Raw genomic sequence first — 21,273 nt, forward strand, 5'->3', positions numbered from 1 at the left:
AGATTCATATAACTGATATCAGAAGTGAAAGAGAGAACGTGACAATTGATGCCACAGAAATAAAAAGGACCATCAGAGAATACAATGAACAATGGGATACCACCCAAGAAATGCATCAATTCTTAGAAACACACAACCTACCAAGACTGAATCACAAAATAAACAGAACATCTGAACTGACCAATAATGAGTAAAGAGATTGAATAAGCAATTTAAAACTTTCCAACTCAATGAAACCAGGTGGCTTCACCAGAGAATTAATAACATTAGAGAGTTTTTTCTCTGACTCTTCCAAAAAATTGAAGAGAACACTTCCAAGCGTATTCTATGAGGCTAGCATTACCCTGATACCAAAGCCAGACCAAGATATGACAAGTAAAGAAAACTATAGGCCAATGATGCTGCAAAAATCCTCAACAAAATATTAGCAAACTAAATTTGGTAGCATATTAAAAGGATCGTATGCCATGACCAAGTGGAATTTATTTCTGGGCTATAAGAATAGTTCAACAATGAGGTATCACCTCACACCTGTCAGAATGGCCGCCATCAATAAATCATCAAACAATAAGTGTTGGCGAGGGTGTGGAGAAAAGGGGACTCTAGTACACTGCTGGTGAGAATGCAGACTGGTGCAGCCACTATGGAAAACAATATGGTGTTTCCTAAAAAAATTAAAAATGGAACTGCCATTTGACCCAGTGATCCCACTTCTAGGAATATACCCTAAGAAGCCTGACACACCAATCAGAAAGAATATATGTACCCCCATGTTCGTAGCAGCATTATTTGCAGTAGCTAAGATCTGGAAACAGCCCAAATGTCCATCAGTAGACAAATGGATAAAAAGCTGTGGTACATGCACACAATGGAGTACTATGAGGCTGTAAGAAAGAAAGATCTCTTATCCTTTGAGACTACATGGAGGGACCTGGACAGTATTATGCTGAGTGAAATAAGCCAGTCAGAGAATGACTAATACCACAGGGTCTCACTTATTTGTGGACTGCAATGAACAAAATAAGCTGATGAACAAAATAGACCCAGAGACATAGACGATGGGTACAGACTGACAAACCTCAGAAGAGGGGGTAGGGGGAAGGAAAGAGATAAACCACAGAACTTATATGCATGTATGCATAACTGTGGACGTAGACAACAATGCTGGGGGTGGGGGGAAAAGGAGAAACATCTGTAACAAAAATAAAATAATAATTATGAAAAAATAGTTCAACAGGCGAAAATCAATCAATGTCATACAGAATGAAGGGGAAGCTGATGAAGAAAAGGTATTTAACCAGAACCAGCATCCTTCTGTGATGAGAACAATCAACAGGTTCGTTAGAAGGAAGTGACCGGACGGGTCACGGGCCAGTCGGACACTCCGCGCACCTGTCCCGCTCCTGTGCCAGCCATGGCCACAGCTGCTCCCCGGTGTCCGCTCAGGGCCCCACCTCCGCCAACCCCGCGGGCAGCTCTGTGACACGACCGCCTTCCTCACAGGGCTCCGTGGGTGGCCAGCGTGCATGAGGGTGTGGGGGGTGCCACTGTTCCCATGGAGACGGCCGGTCAGGCCGCCCTGAGGCGGGGCCCAGGGGAACCAGGCTCCAGAGTGAGGTTGTGGCCCAAGGTGTCTCGGGGGCCGCCTGTGCGGTACTTCCCCAGAGCCTGCCCTCGAAGGAGCCTCTCTGAATGTGGTGTCTCAGTGGGCACCCAGCCACTGGCACCAAGTGTGAGAGATGCCACTGCAAATCTCAGACCGCCTTGGAGGAGCCCCGCTGTTCCGGGATGGGGAGCTGCCTACCTTGGCCAGGTCCGCACTGACCCTGCAGGGGCTGTTCTCCGGCTCAGGCTCCTCCCTGCTGCTTTTGCCCACAACACCTTCGGCCGCCTTCCGGGCAGTCTTGCTGTCGGGAGCCGTCTCGAGGTGCAGTCCCAGCATGGTGGAGCCCAGGCCGGCCTCACTGCCCTCCTCACAGAAGGGCTCGCCGGCCATGCTGCACGACGGGCTGTCGATCCCGCTGTCCCGGTTGGGGACCTTGGCGTTGCTGCTCTGCTCCCCTGTGGGGCCCGGGTCTGGGGAGCCGCCCTCCCCTGCAGCCTGGCCGCCAGAGCTCCCAGGGGCAGCGTCTTCATGGTGGGCTCCAGGCCCGACAGGCAGCGCTTGGAGCGTCCCCGGGTCTGTGCTGGGCAGCTCCAGGGAGCAGCCAGGCCCATCACCTGGCCCCCCAAGGGTGGCCAGGAGGGCTGGGGCTGTTGAGGCCCCTCCTCCCGACTCCATCCTCAAAACTGAGCTCTCCAAGCGAAACGAAGGGGCTGCCCGTGGGGAGAGCTTCCTGTCAGGGAGAAAGGACGGTGTCAGCGCCAGCACGGTGGCAGGCCAGCTCCCCGTGCAACATCCGGGGGCGCTTCCCGGAGAAAGTCCGCATGAAGGACCTGAGCTGGGCCCCATGTGAACTGACCCACCAACAGCTTCAGCTGGTCCTGTCTCCACAGGCTTGTGGGCAGTGGCGAATGGGATGCATTCGATTTAAAAAATGTGTTTCTTCTACATAAAAGAAGAAGAAAGGAAGAGAGAGATGGCGGAAGAGAGGGAGGGAAGAAGAAATCTTATAGTGTGAAGCTATCAGCTGTCCAGTGAATTCAAAATGTATGCGCAAAATCATGGCAACCACCCTCACGAGTGGACCAGGTCTACAGCTGCCACGGTGCCTTCTGGGCTGTGATGCAGCTCTGAGGTCCAGCAGGATCCCGGTCAAGGCCTCTCCTCACCAACATGGCAACTGCTCCATCCGGCAGGTGCCCAGCCCCCACCCGTAGCAGTCTGCTTCTCCTGCAGACGCTCTCAGGAAAGGCGGGTTCTAGGTGCACAGAATGCCTGGGAGTCCCCCCGAGGAGGGCCAAGGGTGGGACTGGACAAGAGAGACAGACTTTCATGAAACCTTCCTTTCAAATCCGCGCTGAAGCTGCAGAGGAGGACAGGGACCAGGAGCACCACCACTTATCCTGAGGGACAGGCCATTTACCTAATGCCCAGACTCGGGGTGAGGGTGCCGAGGCAGACGGGTGCCAGGTTCCTCGCTGGCCAGGTTCCGGGGCTGCGCTGGCCGTCCAAAGCCACACACAGAGCTGGGGGAATTGCTGAAAGTCTCTTGCCCGTGGGTGTGAAGCGGAGCAGCTCAGGAGGCTCTAGAACAACGTGAAGAGAGGATGAGCACACCCTCCCCTGGTGCTGGAGTGGCCAGGGCGACAGGCCTAGAGGGAGAGAAAGGGACAGCTGCCCGCCATCGCCCCGCTGCGGGGACAGAGCACGCTGCTTTCTCAGCGCGAGCGCCGAGGCAGTGCCCCGTGGTGGGGCAGCCCCCAGGGCCCAGCTCGACGCTCTCAGGCCAGAACTGAGTTTGTCCTTGGTCACCGAGGCCCACATAGGGAGACAGGTCCTCTGCAGAGGACTGAGCCCATACATTGAGAAGAGAGCCAGCGGCACCACCATGCCCTGACACCCCTTGACACCCCGACACTCCAGGCTCGCCCACTCCGCTGTGCCAGGGGGGTCCCACACACTCTGCTCCTCACTTGCTAACCAGTGACGGGCCATCAGGGCTCGGGCCTCACACACAGCAGGGAGGCCCGAGGCTGCCTGGGCCCTCGGACAGCACACTGGCCTGCGGGCAGTGCTCGGTGGGATGTGGAGCCGAGCACCTGCTCCAAGCCTGCGGCAGCCTCCTCGCCCCTCCTGGGCCAAGCTCCTACTGAGCAGACCTGCCTCTTTTTTTCGGTGTATCTTTATTGTTGAAAGTATTACAGATGTCCCCTCTTTCCCCCATTGCCCCCTCGTCCTTGCTCTCACCCCTCCTGCCTTCCCCACACTACTGTCTGTGTGCATTGGTTGTGCACATATGCATAGAAGTTCTTTGGTTTATCTCTTTGCCAACCCACCCCCTTCCCTTTGAGGTTCATCAGTCTGAACCCTAACTCCATGTCTGTGGCTCTCTTTTGATCGACAGCTTATTTTATTCATTATGTTCCATAAACAAGTGAGACATGTGGTACTTGTTTTTCTCTGACTGGCTTATTTCGCTCAGCATAACATTCTCCAGGTCCCTCTGTGTCGTCTGAAAGGGTGAGAGACTCTTTCTTACAGCTGAGCAAACCTATCTTTTTTTCTTTTTTCTTTTCTTTATTGATGTTAGAGAGAGGAAGGGAGAGGGAGAGAGAGATAGAAACATCAATGAGAGAGAACATCGATGGGCTGCCTCCTGTGTGCCCCCCACTGGGGATCAGACCCACAACCTGAGCATGTGCCCTGACCGGGAATTGAACTGGCGACCTCTTGGTGCAGGGTCACGCTCAGCCACGGAGCCACGCTGGCCGGGCTGAGCAAACCTATCTTTAGGTGACACCAAGACCAGTGCATTTATCATGGCCACTGTCACATTCTTAACAAGCTTATTTGGGAGAAATGCTAAGATCTCTAAACAGGAAATAAGTGCTTTGCTGCATTCTCTGCATAGCCCAGGAGAGACGCTCAGGTTCCCAGAAATCAGACCACAGCAGAACAGGCCGGCTGGACGGCCCGGAGTGCGCACCTGCCTGCCAGCAGAGGTGGAGCCGCCCGCCCTGTTCCAGCTCGGGTCTCTCCTGGGCAGGGTACGGAAACAGAGGGGGACTCAGTCCCTTGTCTGAGATAAGCAAAACCTGGATAAGACGTGGAACAGCAGCCTGGCAGATACCCTGCACCAGGCAGCAAGCAAGCACCATGCTCCTAGGAGGGGGTAACTGGGGCAGGTTCCCTCTGTCACCCCAGCTTCCTGCCTGGAAAGGGGGACCCGGGTAGACCTGAGTGCAGAGCCCGAGCTGCGAGCTCAGGAACAAAGGCGGCTGCTGCCGCAGGACAGAGCACAGGAGGAAGGTCGAAGGGCCCTGGAGGAAGATTCAGTGCAGCTGCTCGGAGCCCCTGAGGCTGGAGAGACTCCCGGGCAGATGGGGGAACAGGACCTGGAGGGAGCAGCGCCTGGCCTGGCGTTCACAGAGGGTGGGGCATATGCCTGTCCCCCTCAGCCAGACTGCAAGCCCCAAGCGCCACAGGGCATTAGAGAGCTCAGCAGGGTCGTGCCTCAGTGAGCTCTGTGTGGAGCCTGCCTAAGAAATACTGATGAATCTTAACAGGAAGCCAGCGTGTCTACGAGCAACCTAACTGCATCTCAGAACCGTGCTCAGGAGTGTTCAGAAGGTCAGCAGAAACGTGGAGCATGTGAAAGGTACCCATCAACTTCCGGGGGTGAAGCCTGGAGTGTGAGGTTGAGACCCACGGGAGGGGCTCTTGATGGCAGATTAAATATTATAGAAGAAAAATCAATGAATTTGGAGAGACCATAGGAGCTACCCAAATGGAGAGTGGCAGGGGGGCTAGAGAAAAAGATAGAGAGACATTAGTGAGATATCAAGAAACTTCACATAGTATAACAGATTTCTGATCAGTGTCCCCATACAGAAGTGAGTGCCCGGCCGGTGTGGCTCAGTGATTGAGCATCAACCCATTGCACCAAGAGGTCATTGGTTCAGTTCCCAGTCAGGGCACATGCCCAGATTGTGGGCCCGATCCACAGTGGGGGGCATGCAGGAGGCGGCCAATTGATGTTCTCTCATTGATGTTTCTATCTCTCTCCCTCTTCCTTCCTCTCTCTCTCATATCAATAAAGAAAAACATTTAAAAATAAATAAAAAAGAAGTGAACAGGACAAATATTTGAGGAAATAATAACCAAAGTTTTGCCATATTTGAAGTAACTAGAACTCCATAGATCTAAGAAGCTTAGTGAGCACCAAGCACAAGAATATTTACATTAAAACATTTTTCCACAGAGAATACTCCGGGATCAGATGGCTTCCCTGGTGAATTCTATCGAACATTGGAGGATGAAATGCTGTCTGTGCTACACAACCTTTGTCAGAGCCTCAGGAATGAAGTGTGCTCCCCCACAGCACGGGTCAGTCTAGAAATGATGGTGCTGAGTGAGAGCAGACAGACAAGTGTTGTTGTGTTTACACAAGATTTTAGAAAATGCACACTAGCCCGGTTGGTGTGGCTCAGTGGATTAAACATCGTCCCATGGCCTGAGAGGTCCTGGTTCAATAAACAGTGAGGGCACGTGTCCGGGTTGAGCACTTGGTCCCCAGTAGGGGGTGTCCAGGAGGCAGCTGATCAATGTTTCTCTCTCACATCGATGTTTCTATCTCCCTCTCTAAAAAAATCAATAAAAGCATATTAAAAAAAAATAAAATGCACACTAACTTGTGGGGTTAGACAGCTGACTGGGGGCTGCCTGGAAAGAGGTGAGTGTGATGAGGTGTGGGGGTTACGATGGAGCTTTCAAGGGGTGACAGACTGTGCTGAAGGTTTTATGGATTTATACATATATCAGAATATTTCATCATACACTTTAAACATGTAGTTAAGTGTATCGATTATGCCTAAGAGAAGGTGATACCTCTCAGCTGGGCGAACTTGGTGAGTTGCTGACATTCCCTCATGTCATTTTTGTTGTTACAGAAGGAATAGTGAGTCATGCAGAGGATGGTGGTAAGGTATGTGGACAATTCCACCCAAAGGAGAGGCATGCACCCTTCCAGTAGAAACCCTTGAGCCATGACCATCCATCTTTCAAGGACTTTTGTGCAAAACAATTCTTGGCCAGACAAGAGAGCCCAGGGCTCAGGGAGCGAACCTTGAAGCAGGGAGAAGTTCTAGCTAGGGAACAGCCCAGACCACCCCTGATCTGATCCAGGAAGCTGAGGGATGCAGCCCATGGCCTCCTTCAGCTAAGGCTTGATCTTCCAGCTGCCTTTTCCAAGCAAAGTAAGCATCGGTGCAGGCCAGGACAGCTCCAGTCTCCCCTCCACACTGCTCAAGGGAGCAGGGGTTTGGGGAGGGAACACACATGTGCACCTATGCTCACACATACATCTACACATACACACATGACTCCACAACACACACATATGCACATGTATACACATGCACACATGCATGTATACACACACACACACACACACACCATATGCCAGAAGCCACGCTGTGCACTTTTGTCTGCTCTCTCAGTCAGTCACTGGTATGGAGGAAAACAGCCCCCAGGCCCTGGGCCCACCAGACATGCTGCTCTGAACCTCCAGACTTGGGTCTGAGCTCACTCTGACATGCCCAGGACAAGGGGTGTGTCACCAGGCAGGTGCTGAAGAATTCTCTACCTGCCCATTCAGCTCTCCCTTTAGAAGCCCTGAGCTGTCAGAGCTGAGACTGGCAACTCCCTACCCCAGGTGAGCTCAGCCCAGGTGAGTCATGCCCAGATGAGCTGAGCCCTGGTACGCCAACCCCAGGTGTGCCAACCCCAGGTGAGCTGTGTGGGTGCTGCAGAACTCAGCCTGGGGGAGGTGCCGGGACGGCAGAAATGTGGAGACGTTAAATGTACCCCACCCTCTAGGGCATCGTGAACCATTTAAGTGGCTCCATGCACAGTGAGGGGGAGGCAGATGCTGTGACCTCTGTCCTGGAGTCCCCACACTGCTCAGTGCCTGCTTGTCCAAAAGATGGACCCTGAGATGGCTCACAACAGCTCCACCTGCTGCCAGACGTCTCCTGGGGAGCAGTACAGGTCCCCTGCTGAAACCACCACCACACCCATCTCATGTCCTGCCTGTCACCTGGCACCCCGGAGGCCCAGAACAGGCAGGGAACTCCTCGTCTGGTCACTGATGTGGCCCAGTGGCCTTGGCACATGAGTCCCCAGCTGATGGCCTGCAGCAGCCTCCTGAGAGAAGCCTTTGGAACTGCCCCAGCCCTGTTTGGCAACAGCCCAGAGGTGCCCTGAGCGAGAGATGCTCAGGTGCACCTCATTGGGGTTGCTGTTTACTCCGCCAAGTTCAGGCGGTTGGTTGCACGCAGGGGGTAATTAAACAATAGTGAAAGTGACAGGGGCACCCCAGGAACCTGTCCATCACACCGACACACGGGCCAGGCTGTGTCCGCAGTGAGAAAGGCCTGACGGAACGACCTAGGGCCGGTCAGCAGAGCCGCCATGTTATCCAGAACAGGGGACTTCCCTCCAGGGTCCGGGTTGGGAAGCACAGTACTTGCCTTGGGGTCCCAGCATGGGAAGCACTCTGGCTGCAGCCAGCACAACCTCGGGCGTCCATCCTGTGTGCTGAGCACATGAACGTGGACGGAGATGCCATGAGGTGCCTCACTTTGGGGTGCGGCGGAGGTCAGAAGGGCCTCTGGGTGAGAGGAGGCAGCAGGGCCAGCTAAGGAGGGAGGAAAGGAGACGGATCAATGTGGTGAATACAGACAATGGAATCTTATTCAGCCTTAGAAAGGAGGGGATCCTGACATGTGCTACAATGTGGGAGACACTTGAAGACATTTTGCGCCTGGTTGGTGTGGCTCACTAGTTGAGCGTGGACATGCACCAAGAGGTCACCAGTTCGATTCCCGGTCAGGGCACATGCCCAGGTTGTGGGCCTGATCCCCAATGCGGGGCATGCAGGAGGCGGCCAATCGATGTTCTCTCTCATCAATATTTCTATCTCTCTCTCCCTCTCCCTTCCTCTCTCTCTAAAATCAATAAAGGAAAAAAATTTTTTTTAAAAAAAGACATTTTGCTCAGTGAAATAATCCAGTCACAGGACAAATATTTCCTCACTCCACTTATAGGAGCTCCCTAGAGGAGTCAAATCACAGAGATAGGGTAGGATGGTGGGGAGGAGCAGGGACTCTGTGCTTGATAGGGACAGAGTTTCAGGTTGTTTTCTTTTAGTTTGTTTGTTGTTGCTAATCCTCACCTGAGGATATTTTTTCATTGATTCTTAGAGAGAGTGGAAGGGAGAGAGAGAGAGAAACATTGACGTGAGAGAGACACATTGATTGGTTGCCTCCCGCAGGTCCCTGACCGGAGCCAGGGATGACCCTGCGACCCAGGTATGTGCCCTTGACCGGAAATGGAACCTGCGACCCTTGGGCCCTCGGCTGGCACTCTAACCGCTGGGCCACGCCAGAGCCTGTGGAGAGCTCTGCAGGGATGGAGGGGATGCTGCACAAGAGCCTGAGTGGATTTAATGTGAACCGGACACTGACAGTGGTTTAGACGGAAGATTTTATGTTGTGTGTATTTCAGCACAATTTTTAAGAGCTTTAAAAAGAAGAATGCATTTCAGAAATGTTCTCATCAGAAGTTCTGGGAATTAGTGCCAAGATCACTCCAAAGCGCCTAAAATTCACCCCCTACCCTGTAACCCGTCCCCTGGGCCTCGAGCCCGGCCTTCTCTCCGCACACCCCTGGGAGCCCACGACCCTGGCCCGTGGCTGAGGCCCACACTGCCTGCCTTGCTCCGCGTGGGCCACGCGCAGACCGGGGAGGGCCGATGTGGCCCACGTTCCCTGTGGCTCTGGCCACCCCCATGGGTGAGGCGCAGGGCCAGCTCAGGGGCCCGCGCAGAGCCTGGGGGTCATATTAGAGGCTCAAGAATGACTGCGAGGAACCCAGGATGGTTTTGCGTGGATCACACTCCTGAGACCATGGGTGCTCGCTAGAGGGGACTCTGGGAGGGAGAGGGGCAGCACAGAGACCCCACCCACACCAGAGGTCAGCCGACTGCAGCCAGGGAGAGGTTCCACCCTGATTCCTCCCGCCGGCCCGTCTGTCCCCCTTAGGTCCCACAAGGCACAGCAGTCTCCACTGACTGCAGGACACATCGAAGGCCGTGCTTTGTGGGTTTGGGGGCAGCAGTGCAGAGGTCCGAGGCTGTGTCCAGTCTGATCTGTTTTTACCACTCATCGGCTGGGTAGCCAGACAAGCTCAACCTCTCCAAGTCTGTTTCCTTCTCTGTATGATGAACACAATGGTTCTGTGAAGGCCCCTTAAGCCCAGGAGGCACCCAGGACCCACCCGCCCAGGCCTGTCCTGTGTGCAGACAGACATGGTGTTGCCAGCACAGGCCCCTCTGCTCCAGCCGAGCCAGAGCTGGACGGACAGAAGCCTGTGGACAGCACGGCCGGGGAGGGCTGGCAGCTCAGGCGCCGCGGCCGGAGGTCCAGGGCTCTGCACGGGGCTCTGGGTGTGCCTGGGAACTGAGCACGGAGCTTTCTGCCTCGTCTTTATTTATTTATTTGTTTATCCTCACCTGAGGATATTTTTCTATTTATATTCAGGTAGAGAGAGAGGGAGAGAAAGGAGAAAGAAAGAAACATTAATGTGAGAGGGACACATCGACTGGTTGCCTCTTGCACGACCCTGACCAGGGCCAGGGTGAACTGCAACCAAGGTACGTGCCCTTGGCCGGAACCAAACCCAGGACTCATTGGTCCACGGGTCGACGCTCTACTGCTGAGCTAAACTGGCCAGGGCTGTACTTCATTTTTAAAATATGGCCCTGGCCAGTTTGGCTCAGCAGTTGGAATGTCAGCCTGCGGACCAGAGAGTCCCGGGTTCGGTTCCAGCTAGGGGCATGTACCAAATATATATATATATATATATATTTTTTTTTTTTTTCTCATTGATTTTAGAGAGGGACAGAGAAAAAGAGAAACATCGATGAGAGAGAACATCGATTGGCTGCCTCCTGCACGCCTTCTACTGGGGATCGAGCCTACAACCGGACATGTACCCTGACCAGGGATCGAACCGGAACCTCTCAGTGCATGGACGGCACCCAGCCCACTGAGCCACACTGGCCAGGGCTTTACGTAATTTTTTACTTATATGTTTTTTCTTTTCTGGTTTTAAAATATCTATATTTATTTTACTTCTATTTTCTATTCTGTTTCTGTTTTTATTTTATTTTTTCTTGAAAGGAGTAGATACACACAGTCAGTCACTGTCCATTGTTACGCACATGAACGTCTGCCGTAAAAATAAAACCACAGCCTGTAAAAGAAAACACAGATCATTTGTCCGGGTAGCTAGATGTGTGACAAAGCTTGTTGAAACTCGGGGTGGGCCCTGCAAAGCCCCAGGACTCTTGCAGTGTATTTGACAGTTTTTATAACACAGTTTTGAGAGAAGGCAGGTGACCCGCAGCACCCAGACCCCAGATCACGCCGGGGGTGGGAAAGGTGAGCCTCACTCCCTCTTTCTGGAAGTTCAGGCTGCCTTCCCTGCGGGCCACCCTGGGCTCACCACATGATTCTCTCTACCTTGATTATGTTGTACATTTTTTATTTTAACAATGTAATGAAACAAAAAAGACAGGAAACTTCCAACAGCCTCCGTCAACACTGAGTAAGTCAAGGTCCAGTGTTACATGGTTACTTCTTCCATTGTAAACTCTAACTGCCTCTGCCCCTCCTGGCCCAGCTGCCGGCACACCCCAGCCTGGGCACACGCCTTCCCACCCCCTTCCAGGATGTGGCCACTGAAGGAAACAGTGGAAACATCACCTTCTTCACATGGTCTCTGACTGTAAACAGGACCCAGTAAGCCTTTTGGTGAAGAAATGAGTGGAGGGATTGATTCAGCATCTCCAGCAGCCTGCGTTTCCCTTCTAATACATACTCTTACATCAACATACAAAAATGTGCTCTGACTGAGTCCAGCTTTTGAAAATAAAAACTCCAACTCGAGGTCACGGAAGGGCAAACCCATTTTCTGGTCTCCATCCCTGGGCCTGGCTCCCCAGGAGGCCTCTCCCCTGCCCGCCAGCCTGTCGGGTCACTACAAGGAAAGCGCCGCCCAGAGCCACTTGCCGGCCCAGCAAGAGCTCTGTCCTGGGCCACGGCGGGCTCCACGTGGGACTCCAAGTCACTGGAGCTGACTTGTAAGGTTGGTCACCAGCCACTTCACTGGAGACCTGTGTGACCGGTCATCACTCCCACAGACAGGGACTCAGACAGAAGAGTGTCCCAGACAGAGTGAGTAGGGTCCCAGACAGAGGGAACAGCGTCCCAGGCAGAGAGAACAGCATCCCAGGCAGAGGGAACAGCATCCCAGGCAGAGGGAACAGCGTCCCAGGCAGAGAGAACAGCATCCCAGGCAGAGGGAACAGCGTCCCAGGCAGAGGGAACAGCGTCCCAGGCAGAGGGAACAGCATCCCAGGCAGAGAGAACAGCATCCCAGGCAGAGGGAACAGCGTCCCAGGCAGAGGGAACAGCGTCCCAGGCAGAGGGAACAGCGTCCCAGGCAGAGGGAACAGCATCCCAGGCAGAGGGAACAGCATCCCAGGCAGAGGGAACAGCGTCCCAGGCAGAGGGAACAGCATCCCAGGCAGAGGGAACAGCGTCCCAGGCAGAGGGAACAGCATCCCAGGCAGAGGGAACAGCGTCCCAGGCAGAGAGAACAGCGTCCCAGGCAGAGGGAACAGCGTCCCAGGCAGAGGGAACAGCGTCCAGGCAGAGGAGAACAGCGTCCCAGGCAGAGGGAACAGCATCCCAGGACAGAGAGGGAAAACAGCATCCCAGGACAGAGGGAACAGAGTCCAGGCAGAGGGAACAGCGTCCCAGGCAGAGGGAACAGCGTCCCAGGCAGAGGGAACAGCGTCCCAGGCAGAGGGAACAGCGTCCCAGGCAGAGGGAACAGCGTCCCAGGCAGAGGGAACAGCGTCCCCAGGCGAGAGGGAAACAGCGTCCCAGGGCAGAGGTAGACAGCGTCCCACCCCCCCGGGAGGGAACAGCGTCCCAGGCAGATGGGAACAGCGTCCCAGGCCGAGGGAACAGCGTCCCAGGCAGAGAGAGAACAGGCATCCCAGGCAGAGGGAACAGCGTCCAGGCAGAGGGAACAGCGTCCCAGGCAGAGAGAACAGCATCCCAGGCAGAGGGAACAGCATCCCAGGCAGAGGGAACAGTATCTCGGACAGAGGGAACAGTATCTCGGACAGAGGAAACAATGTTTCTAACAGAGGCAAAGGCAGAATGGCAAATGAGATTGACGCAGGCCGTCTGAAGAGCTGGCAGTGTGTGTGAGCTGGGTTAGCCCAGAGGGCAGGCGGTGGACCAGGCAGTAGAGCCAGGATGGATCTCACTGCGCTGGACAGACAGGGCCCTGAAGGTCAGTGGCATTTTGTTCAGGTCTGGGTTTCACCTCTGTCCTATGACCGGCACTGCCCCAAGACTGCGTTTTGACTCAGAAGCTCATCCTCTCTGTGTTGGAGCCTCAGTTTCTCCAACTGTCATGTGGGGGTCATCAGAGCCCACTGGAGCTGGGAGAGAGGACACCGCCAGGCAGAGCTCCCGCCCCTGTGGTCACTATTCTGCGTCTAGGGACCTGTGACCTGCTCACGAGGGGCCCGGGCAGCACAGCCCCCCGTCCTCTGCGGACTCACTGAGCACTGCATCCCAGCTCTGCCCTCGAAGACGGGCTGCAATCCAGGCGTCGCGTGTGGGGCGCACCGTCCCGCTTCAGGAGCCGCCGCGCCTTAGGAGGTGCTGGTCTTTGTGCAGAGGAAAATGTCGGCCGAGCCCCAAGGAGCAGAACAGGGCCTCGGCCTCCAACAACTACCTCCCTGGAGACAAGCCACTTCCTCCCTCCACACTTCCTTCCTCTGCACCCGCCCCACCCATCCCAGCCCGCTGTGGGCTCGGGGCTTGGGTCTGGGCAGTCCGGGCAAGCCGTGGGCACCGTGTGCCTGTTTCCTCTCCTCTAAGACGGCAGAGCTCGTGGGCCCTGGGTGCTGAGCCGCCCAGCCTAGCGGCGCTGTGCTCACAGCCGGAGCCTGGCACCCCTGGGCCCCACTCCACAGACAGGACAGCGAGGCTGCTGGAGCAGCGGCCCAAAGCCAGAGCGGGGCTCTGCCCTCTTTCCTAGCAGCACTACCGTAGACAAGCCCTGCCTGCAGCATCAGACGGCAGAACCTTCTAGAGCCACATGGGCACCTGGGGACTGTGTCTGGGCCCATCCACGCCTCCTTGGCTCAAGCAAGGAAGACACAAAGAGCCCTGGGAGACAGGAGTGGAACTGGGCTGTTGGCAGGTGCGCCAGCCAGGCTGAAGCGGGGTCTCCTGCATCCGATCAGCCGCAGGGACCCTGGCCCCTCCTGGGCTCAGCATCATCTTTTTTAGAGACTGAGACACCCCGGATGCCCCCAGCACTCGGCACTTACAAGGTGTTTGCACCCTTCCTGTTGCACAAGAACCCGACTTTCAACAAACAATGTCACCACAGGAAGACCAGGGACTGAAACCAGGCACCGCACAGGGCCACCACGAGCGCTTCCTGCCTTGAAGACAAGTCCCCAAGCACAGCTTCTCTGAACGTTCCCGACCCCAAAGTCCCTGCAGGGCCGGCCGGCAGAGGCCTGGGCCCAGCACCACTCACCTGCCCCCGGGCTCGGCCTCCTCTCGGCGGACTTCCAGGGCAGCAGGGCTCACTTCCTGTTGCTGGTTTTCACAGGCGGCCCGGCCCGAGTGACAGGCATGTGTTCTTCCGCATCGTCACGCCCAGCTTGTGAAAGCTTGCCCCCCCCCCCCCAGTGGCTCCAGGCTGGAGGCTGCACCCCCCTTGGGGGGCATTTCTCAGCAAAACTCCGGGTACTCACCACTGAAACCCTCAGAGAGGGGCATCGAGGGGACCTGAGTGGTGCCTCCAGCCCGGTCACACAGGCAGCGGCCCTCAGGCTGCGACGAAGGGCCCGACAACTGTCAGAGACAACCACCCGAGGCGTCCTTCTGCCTCGGGGTCTTCTTGGCCAGGGACAGTGAAAATGGCCACAGATGGTTGGAAATCTGAGAGCCCCCTCCAGAAAATGGGTTATTTCAAGGTGTTCCCAGGGGTGAAGCCCTGTGAGGACCACTCCCGCCAGACCCACCCTCCTAGCACCCACTGGGAGAAAGGACGTACGGACATAAAGAAGTACTACAAGGCTCAGATCACAAATTTCGACCACATTGAAATGGTGGCTTCTTTATCCAACCTTACAGGCAAAGCCATTTCCCTGGACATTGGTTTCCTCACTGACACATAGGGCTAGTCACTGTAGAGGTCTCCTGGGGACAGCACTGTGCACACCGGGACCTCGTGGGTGTGACAAATGAAATCCACAAAGGGCCACAGCTGATTTCTTCGTCCCACGCTGACCTCTCCCGGCGGGTACCTGTCTTCACAGGCTCCCACAGCAGCGGGACAGGGGACTCCCTCCCTCCCTCGGTTCCCCTGAATAGTTTGACAGGGGCGTAGGCTGGGAGATGCTACCCACTTTCACCTCCTTTCCATCCGAGATGTGAAGAGGTCTACAAACAAGTCACTGAGGAGCACACTCTCACCTTCATAACAAACCCTGGCGACAGCCACCCCCAGCACAGCCCCACCCAGCCCAGCTCCATGCAGGTGCGGCTCCCTCCAAGGCCCACAGACCAAGTGCAGACAAGTCTGTCTGCTCCTGCCAGCAGCCACCATCGCCGAGGCTCAGAACCGTCCACCCATCAGGTGACAGAGGGTGGCGGCTGATGTCTCAGAGGCACCTGGTCCCATGCTGGCTCATGAGCTGTCAACACTGCACATCGCCGAGCCTCTCGGAGACCCGGTTTTCCCTCCACAAGGTGGGGAGACTACAGGATGTGCAGGTGGAGTTCCTGAGGAACAATGGCCTGCGGCAGGTGGGCCATCGGCGCTTCCAGCTCAGGTGGGGAAGAACAGCACCTGCCATCACCCCCAGCTCAGCTCTTCCCTCACTGACACCCCTGAGCCAGGAGCCTGGCAGTAAGACCCCATTTGGGCCTGGGGACCCACACCCAGGTTCCTGCTGAACAGAAATGGCCTAAGAAGCCCTGGCTGGGTGGCTCAGTTGGTTGATACTGAGGTTGCGGGTTCAGTCTCCAGTCGGGGCACCTACAAGAATCAACCAATGAGAGCATGCATGAGTGGAACAACACATCTGTGTGTCTCTCTCCCCCCCCCCTAAAATCAATACAAATTTTAAAAAATAAAATACTTTTAAAAATGAGCTTAGAGACCTGGCCAGTTTGGCTCAGCGGCAGAGCATCAGCCTGCGGACCAATGAGTTCCAGGTCTGATTCCAGCCAGGGGCACGTGTCTCTGCCGCGGTTCGTCCCGCCGGGGTCGTGTGGGAGGCAACCAGTTCATGTGTCCCTCTCACGTCGATGTTTCTCTCTCTCCCCCTTTCTCTCCTCTCTCTACCTGAAGCTAAATAAAAAAATATCCTCAGGTGAGAATAAAAATAAGTAAATACATAGAAATAAAAATGAGCTAAGAAGGCAGAGGTGAATGCTGGCAGTAGGCGGCAGGCCCAGGGCACTACCTGAAAGGTGAGAGTGTTGGCAGGTGACTCAGAAGGAAGTCAGGGGTGTGGCTGCAAAGTGGGACTGGGGCTGAGAGTCCTCTCCTCCTGAGAGGGTGTCTCCACCAGGGGGTGACACTCAGGAAGAAACATGCTGTGGCAGCCCTCCCAGGTGGCCTCGTGGCAGTCACTTCCCAGTGGTTCGAACCCGTGCGGCCGTGCCCACCCTGAGCAGGGCTGACCCTGTGATGTCAGCAGCAGCGCACGGCAGAGGGGGCCCCAGCCAGCGGCCACACCAGCGGCCATGAGGAGTGAATCAGTGGAAGTGGGTCCCCAGCCCCAGCCAAGCCTTCAGATGAGGCCCCAGCCCCGGCTGATGTCTGACCCCAGCCTCAAGAGAGACCCCGACTGAGAGCCACTCTGCACCCAAATTCCCGACCTACCCCAACTGCAGAGCTGACAAGTGTGTCCTAGGTGCTGGGTCACTTGGTGCAGTGCTAGATGATGCAATATGGTTATCAGGGGAAAGGGCTGATCTAAGGTCGGGAGCAAGCCCACTGGAGAGAGGCACACACAGGGAACGAATGGCACACATTCCCTGTCTCTGTCCGGTTTTCGTGAGTGCCACGCTGGGCCACGCTGGGCCACGCTGGTCCTGGTGACGATGGTGAAGATTCGTTTGTGCTGTTCACTCTCAATGGCCCCAAAGAGCTGCAGAGTCAGGGGATCGTCAAGGAAAGGCCTCAGGCCTCCCTCCCATCACCCCCTGCTGGCTCAGGTCAGGGGCATGGGGCCCCAGGCAGCTCTGTTGCGGAGGGATTGCCCCACGGACAGCGGGCAGGGGTCCCGAGGCGGTCTGTCTGCAGGAGGCGGAGAAGCCCTCAAAGCCACCTCCCCGAAGGACTTGTGTGGGACCAAAGGCTGGAAGAACAGGTGAGCAGAGCCCTTTCTACCAGGGGGATGTGCACTCATTCACCTGGGATGACCGCAGGGAGAGGGCCCCAGCCCAGGCCGGGACAACTGCCCAGGGGAGGCTGAGCCAGGAACACCCACATCCTGAGGGGAGGCCCCTGCCCTGCTCAGCCTCACAGAGGAGGATGGGGCCATCTCTCGGGTAAGGGACAGCCAGCGAGGAACCAGGATGGTCTGCATGAAGGGCAGTGGGAAGAAGGACAAAAGGGGCTGCCTGGGTGGTGAAGTTCAGGGGTGTAGTCTCTCCGGGCCGTGTGTTTGTCCTCTGCCCATCCCTCAACTCCCTGGCCCTGCCCTGTGCCCGCTCCGGGGACACAGAGGTCGTCTTAACAACAGGTGCAGAGTACACGGCCCCCTACCTGCCATGCACCACGGTAGCCCTTCCGGCATTATCTGGCCAAATCCTCACCAGAAATCCATTCCTGTGGCATATTTTGCCATGACCATTGAAGGATGGAGGCTGAGACAGGTGATGTTAACCTGCCTGAACTCACCACTAGTGAGAGAGAGAGTTAGGTTGATTTGAGTCAAGCTTCTCAGAGGCGGAGAAGCGGCCTGTGCAGACTGAAGGATGTGGGCACGTGCGTGGGGCACAGAGGCCAACTCGACAGTGATGCCATTGCACATGGTAAGGAGAGCATGGGCCACGCAGTCCATGTGGAGCAGGTGCAAATGGGTCACTGCCACCACCTTCACAGAAACAATTCCAGGTGAAACCTGAACACTTTTGGAACAAAACATATGGAAATGTCCTTATGACGTCAGGTAATGGAGTTTTTTGTTTTTTGGTGACGTTGGTTAATAAAATTGTATAGGATTCAGGGGCACGATTCTACAGAACATCATCTGTACACTGTACTGTGTGTTCACCAAGGTAATGGAGTTTTTTTTCTTTTTAATCCTCACCTGAGGATATTTTTCTATTTCTCTTCAGATACGGTGGGAGGGAAAGATAGAGAGGGAGAGAAATATCAGTGTGAGAGAGACACATTGATCGGCTGCCTCCTGCACGCCCCCTACCAGGGATCGAGCCTGCAACGTGGGCATGTGCCTTGACTGGGAATAGAACAGGTGACCTTTGGGTGCATGGGATGATGCTCAACCAACTGAGCCACACCGGATAGGGTGATGTTAGGGATGTTAAAAAAATTTAATGTTTATCTGAAATTCTAATTTAACTGGGCATCCTGTATGTTATTGAGCAACCGTAATTTCATGCCAGTAACCCAGGACTAGCTGGCCTATATCAGCCTGATGGCCAGTTTGTGGCAGCCACTCAATCAGATGCATTTGTCCCCCCATCCCTCTTGCTGACCCATCCCTTCGACACCCGTGCCCTTCCAGCCTCCCTTACCCCACCCCGACAAATATTGGCCACAGTAAGCCACTCTGTTAACCTTGGGCTCCTCTCCAGGGACAAACCGTAACTTCTCTGCACCCCCGCCGCAGCCAGGTTCTAGAAAAGGTGCTCAAGTCTATTTGGTGCTCTTATGACCCTGGCCGTTTGAGAAGGGTCTTCTCCTCAGAGAGCGTCAGCAGGTGCTGCCCTCCGGGGCTGTTGCGCCCGGGCCTGGCTCACCGGGTCTCTCGCCCCCAGAGCCACAGACAGAGGCAGTGAGGAGGGCTGGTGCAGTGTCAGAACAACAGACGGTATAGCCTATAGTGGCAGTGTCCACACCTTTGTCGAAAATGTGTATTTATAATATAAAATATTAAACAGCACAAAAAGCACCTCTTGGTTGTTTTATCTGGTCTTGTCTGAGTGTGAGGAAGAGTGGTACCGCCACCACCCACTGTCTTCTGAAGCGCGGGGTGACCCGTCAGGTCTGTCACTGCCCGCCTCCCCCGACCACGTACCGGAGCCATGTGACCCAGCCCTAGATAATGGATGGTGTGCCCTTCTAGGCCGGACCCCCCCAAAGCCCCCACACAGCCTTCCAGCCTCCTGTTCATGTTCTACAGGGCAAATGCATAGAAGCCAGGCTGGGAGCCACCAAATGGAAGGGGCTGGGCCCCGGAGCGTCGACGGCCCGAGCTGGACCCAGAGCACCCAGCACCCTTCTCCCTGAGGACATGAGCTAGGCTGGTCCCAGGTAAGTGTGCGAGATCTGGGAGGCAGAAGTGAAGAGGTCCTCTCCTTTCTGAAGATCACTGTGATTAGAGGAAAGAGCCCACACAGCTTCCTGCGTCAGTCTCCTCGCCTGACCCCAGGTCGGAATGGCAGCCGCCCGAGGCCCTCTGGGCCCGAGGACGAGTGCGTGGGTAGGCTGCGGAGCACCAACGCTCATGTGGAGCATCTTGTTGGTTAAATCGACCGGTTCCTTCCTGTCGGACGAGTTGCTCTGGGACCCACCACAGATTTGATTGATTCCTAGAAAAAACACAAACATAACCTCACCCCCAGATTAGTACTGGGTCTGGTCCTCGCCACTCGTTAGTTAGGGGACCTTCCCAGGGGACTTACCAGAGGGAGAACGCCAATGCCTTTCAGCCACAGAGTGTCCTGATGCGTCCGGATTAAGAGAGCTGTGGTACATGTACACAATGGAGTACTACGCAGCTGTAAGAAAGAAAGATCTCTTATCCTTTGAGACGACATGGAGGGACCTGGAAAGGATCATCCTAAGTGAAACAAGCCAAACAGAGAAAAACAAGTATCATATGATCTCACTTATCTGTGGACTATAATGAACATAACAGTCTGAGGAATGGGGTAGTCCCAGAGACGCGGAAGTGGGGTACAGACTGACAATCCCCAGAAGAGGGGTGGTGGGGGAGAGATAAACCACAGAACTTATATGCATGTGTGCATGAGCAGTGGACGTGGACAAAGCTGGGGACAGGGCGGGGAGTATATATACGAGTATGGAGAGCGAGGTTTAAGGTATTACTGGGTGTGAGAGGGCCGTGCCCCCCTTCTTTACTTTTCTAATCGGAGTCTTACGGGACGGATGGGCTCGTTCGATACGCCTTGCCCTTGGGGGCTGTACGGAATCCTGTGGTGTGGGAGATTCTGAATGTCTGGCAAAATTGCACAAAACTTTTACTGGTGTAGGCAGGGCCGTTGTCTGTTTTTATCCTGGCTGGATGGCCTAGGACAGCAACAAGTCAGGATGTGACCAATGACTCGTGTAACGTCTTCTCCTGTCCCAGCAGTAGCAGCTAAAAATCCCAAGTATCAATAGTGACATGCACATGAGATTGCCTTCCCAATGCAGGGACATGGGTAACATCCATCTGCCATGTTCCTGGGAGCATACCACATGCGGTACTGGGGGCAAATGCTCAGGGCATGCGGGCCAGGCTTTAGCTATCTGACAAGCAGCTTCATGGATAATGTTAAATTGCCTCCTTAACCCTGTTGAGTTTGGATGATGAGTAGCATGAGAAGCCTTAGCTTGATCAGTTGTGGAGGCAACAAAGTATGTCCCTGTGTAAGGCATCTGCTTGCGCCTTCCCTGCTGCAAGGGGCCAGGTAGGCTGCAATGTGTTCGAACATGACCAATTAAACAAGGATGTCGCTGTTGTTGAATTAATTGTTGTAAATTTAAAAACATGGTAATAACTGTAGAAGGGCCACTTTCAGTAAGAGTAGCTGTTTCTAAACCTCTCACTAGGGAAACAATATATTTTGAATCTGTATACCGATTAAAGGGCTGCGATACTTCTTTAAATACTGCTGGTACTGCCCCTCGCTCCCCTCGTTGGGCTGAGCGAGGCGAGGTCTGCAAACACAGCCTGGCCCCTCAACGACATGACCAGCAGTCCCCGTGGTAGCGCCGTCAGTGAACACCAGCGCGGCATCTACAACAGGCTGCGTTTGGATAATTTTTGGAAGTATAATTGGATTTGGATGAATACTGCAGGAATTTATTAGCTGGAGAATGACAACCCACTTGTCCTGTGAAACCAGTTAATGCCAGTTGCCAGCTTCCCTCGTGCCACAACCATTGCTGCTGCTGCCTGGTCAAGGTGCAATAATGGGCGGAGGCTCTGTGCCAGTAATTCAATGGCTCTTTTTCGTCCGTGCATGGGGAGCTGAGCAATGGAACTAGCATGAGGGGTGATCACCTGTTTTCGAGCG

At 54.9% G+C, this 21,273-nt stretch overlaps 1 protein-coding gene across 4 annotated transcripts in view; it reads right to left on the minus strand.

Moving 5' to 3' along the window:
* Positions 1–14,382, minus strand: part of FGD3 (FYVE, RhoGEF and PH domain containing 3) — a 40,139-nt gene extending 25,757 nt beyond the window's left edge. For 2 of the 4 annotated variants that reach the window (XM_036278472.1, XM_036278470.1), the window contains exons 1-4: positions 13,308–13,516; positions 8,134–8,300; positions 3,027–3,189; positions 1,805–2,336 (exon numbers count right to left, since the gene is read on the minus strand). In XM_036278472.1, the coding sequence (XP_036134365.1) occupies positions 1,805–2,336; positions 3,027–3,189; positions 8,134–8,149 (711 nt within the window). In that variant the 5' untranslated portion in view covers positions 8,150–8,300; positions 13,308–13,516. Of the gene's footprint in view, positions 1–1,804; positions 2,337–3,026; positions 3,190–8,133; positions 8,301–13,307; positions 13,518–14,299 lie in introns of those variants that run through there. The other 2 variants (XM_036278473.1, XM_036278471.1) reach the window with 2 other exon arrangements.
* Positions 14,383–21,273: the final 6,891 nt, after the last annotated feature.

This window comes from Molossus molossus, unplaced genomic scaffold, assembly GCF_014108415.1.
Source record: "Molossus molossus isolate mMolMol1 unplaced genomic scaffold, mMolMol1.p scaffold_m16_p_29, whole genome shotgun sequence".
Taxonomy (NCBI): domain Eukaryota; kingdom Metazoa; phylum Chordata; class Mammalia; order Chiroptera; family Molossidae; genus Molossus; species Molossus molossus.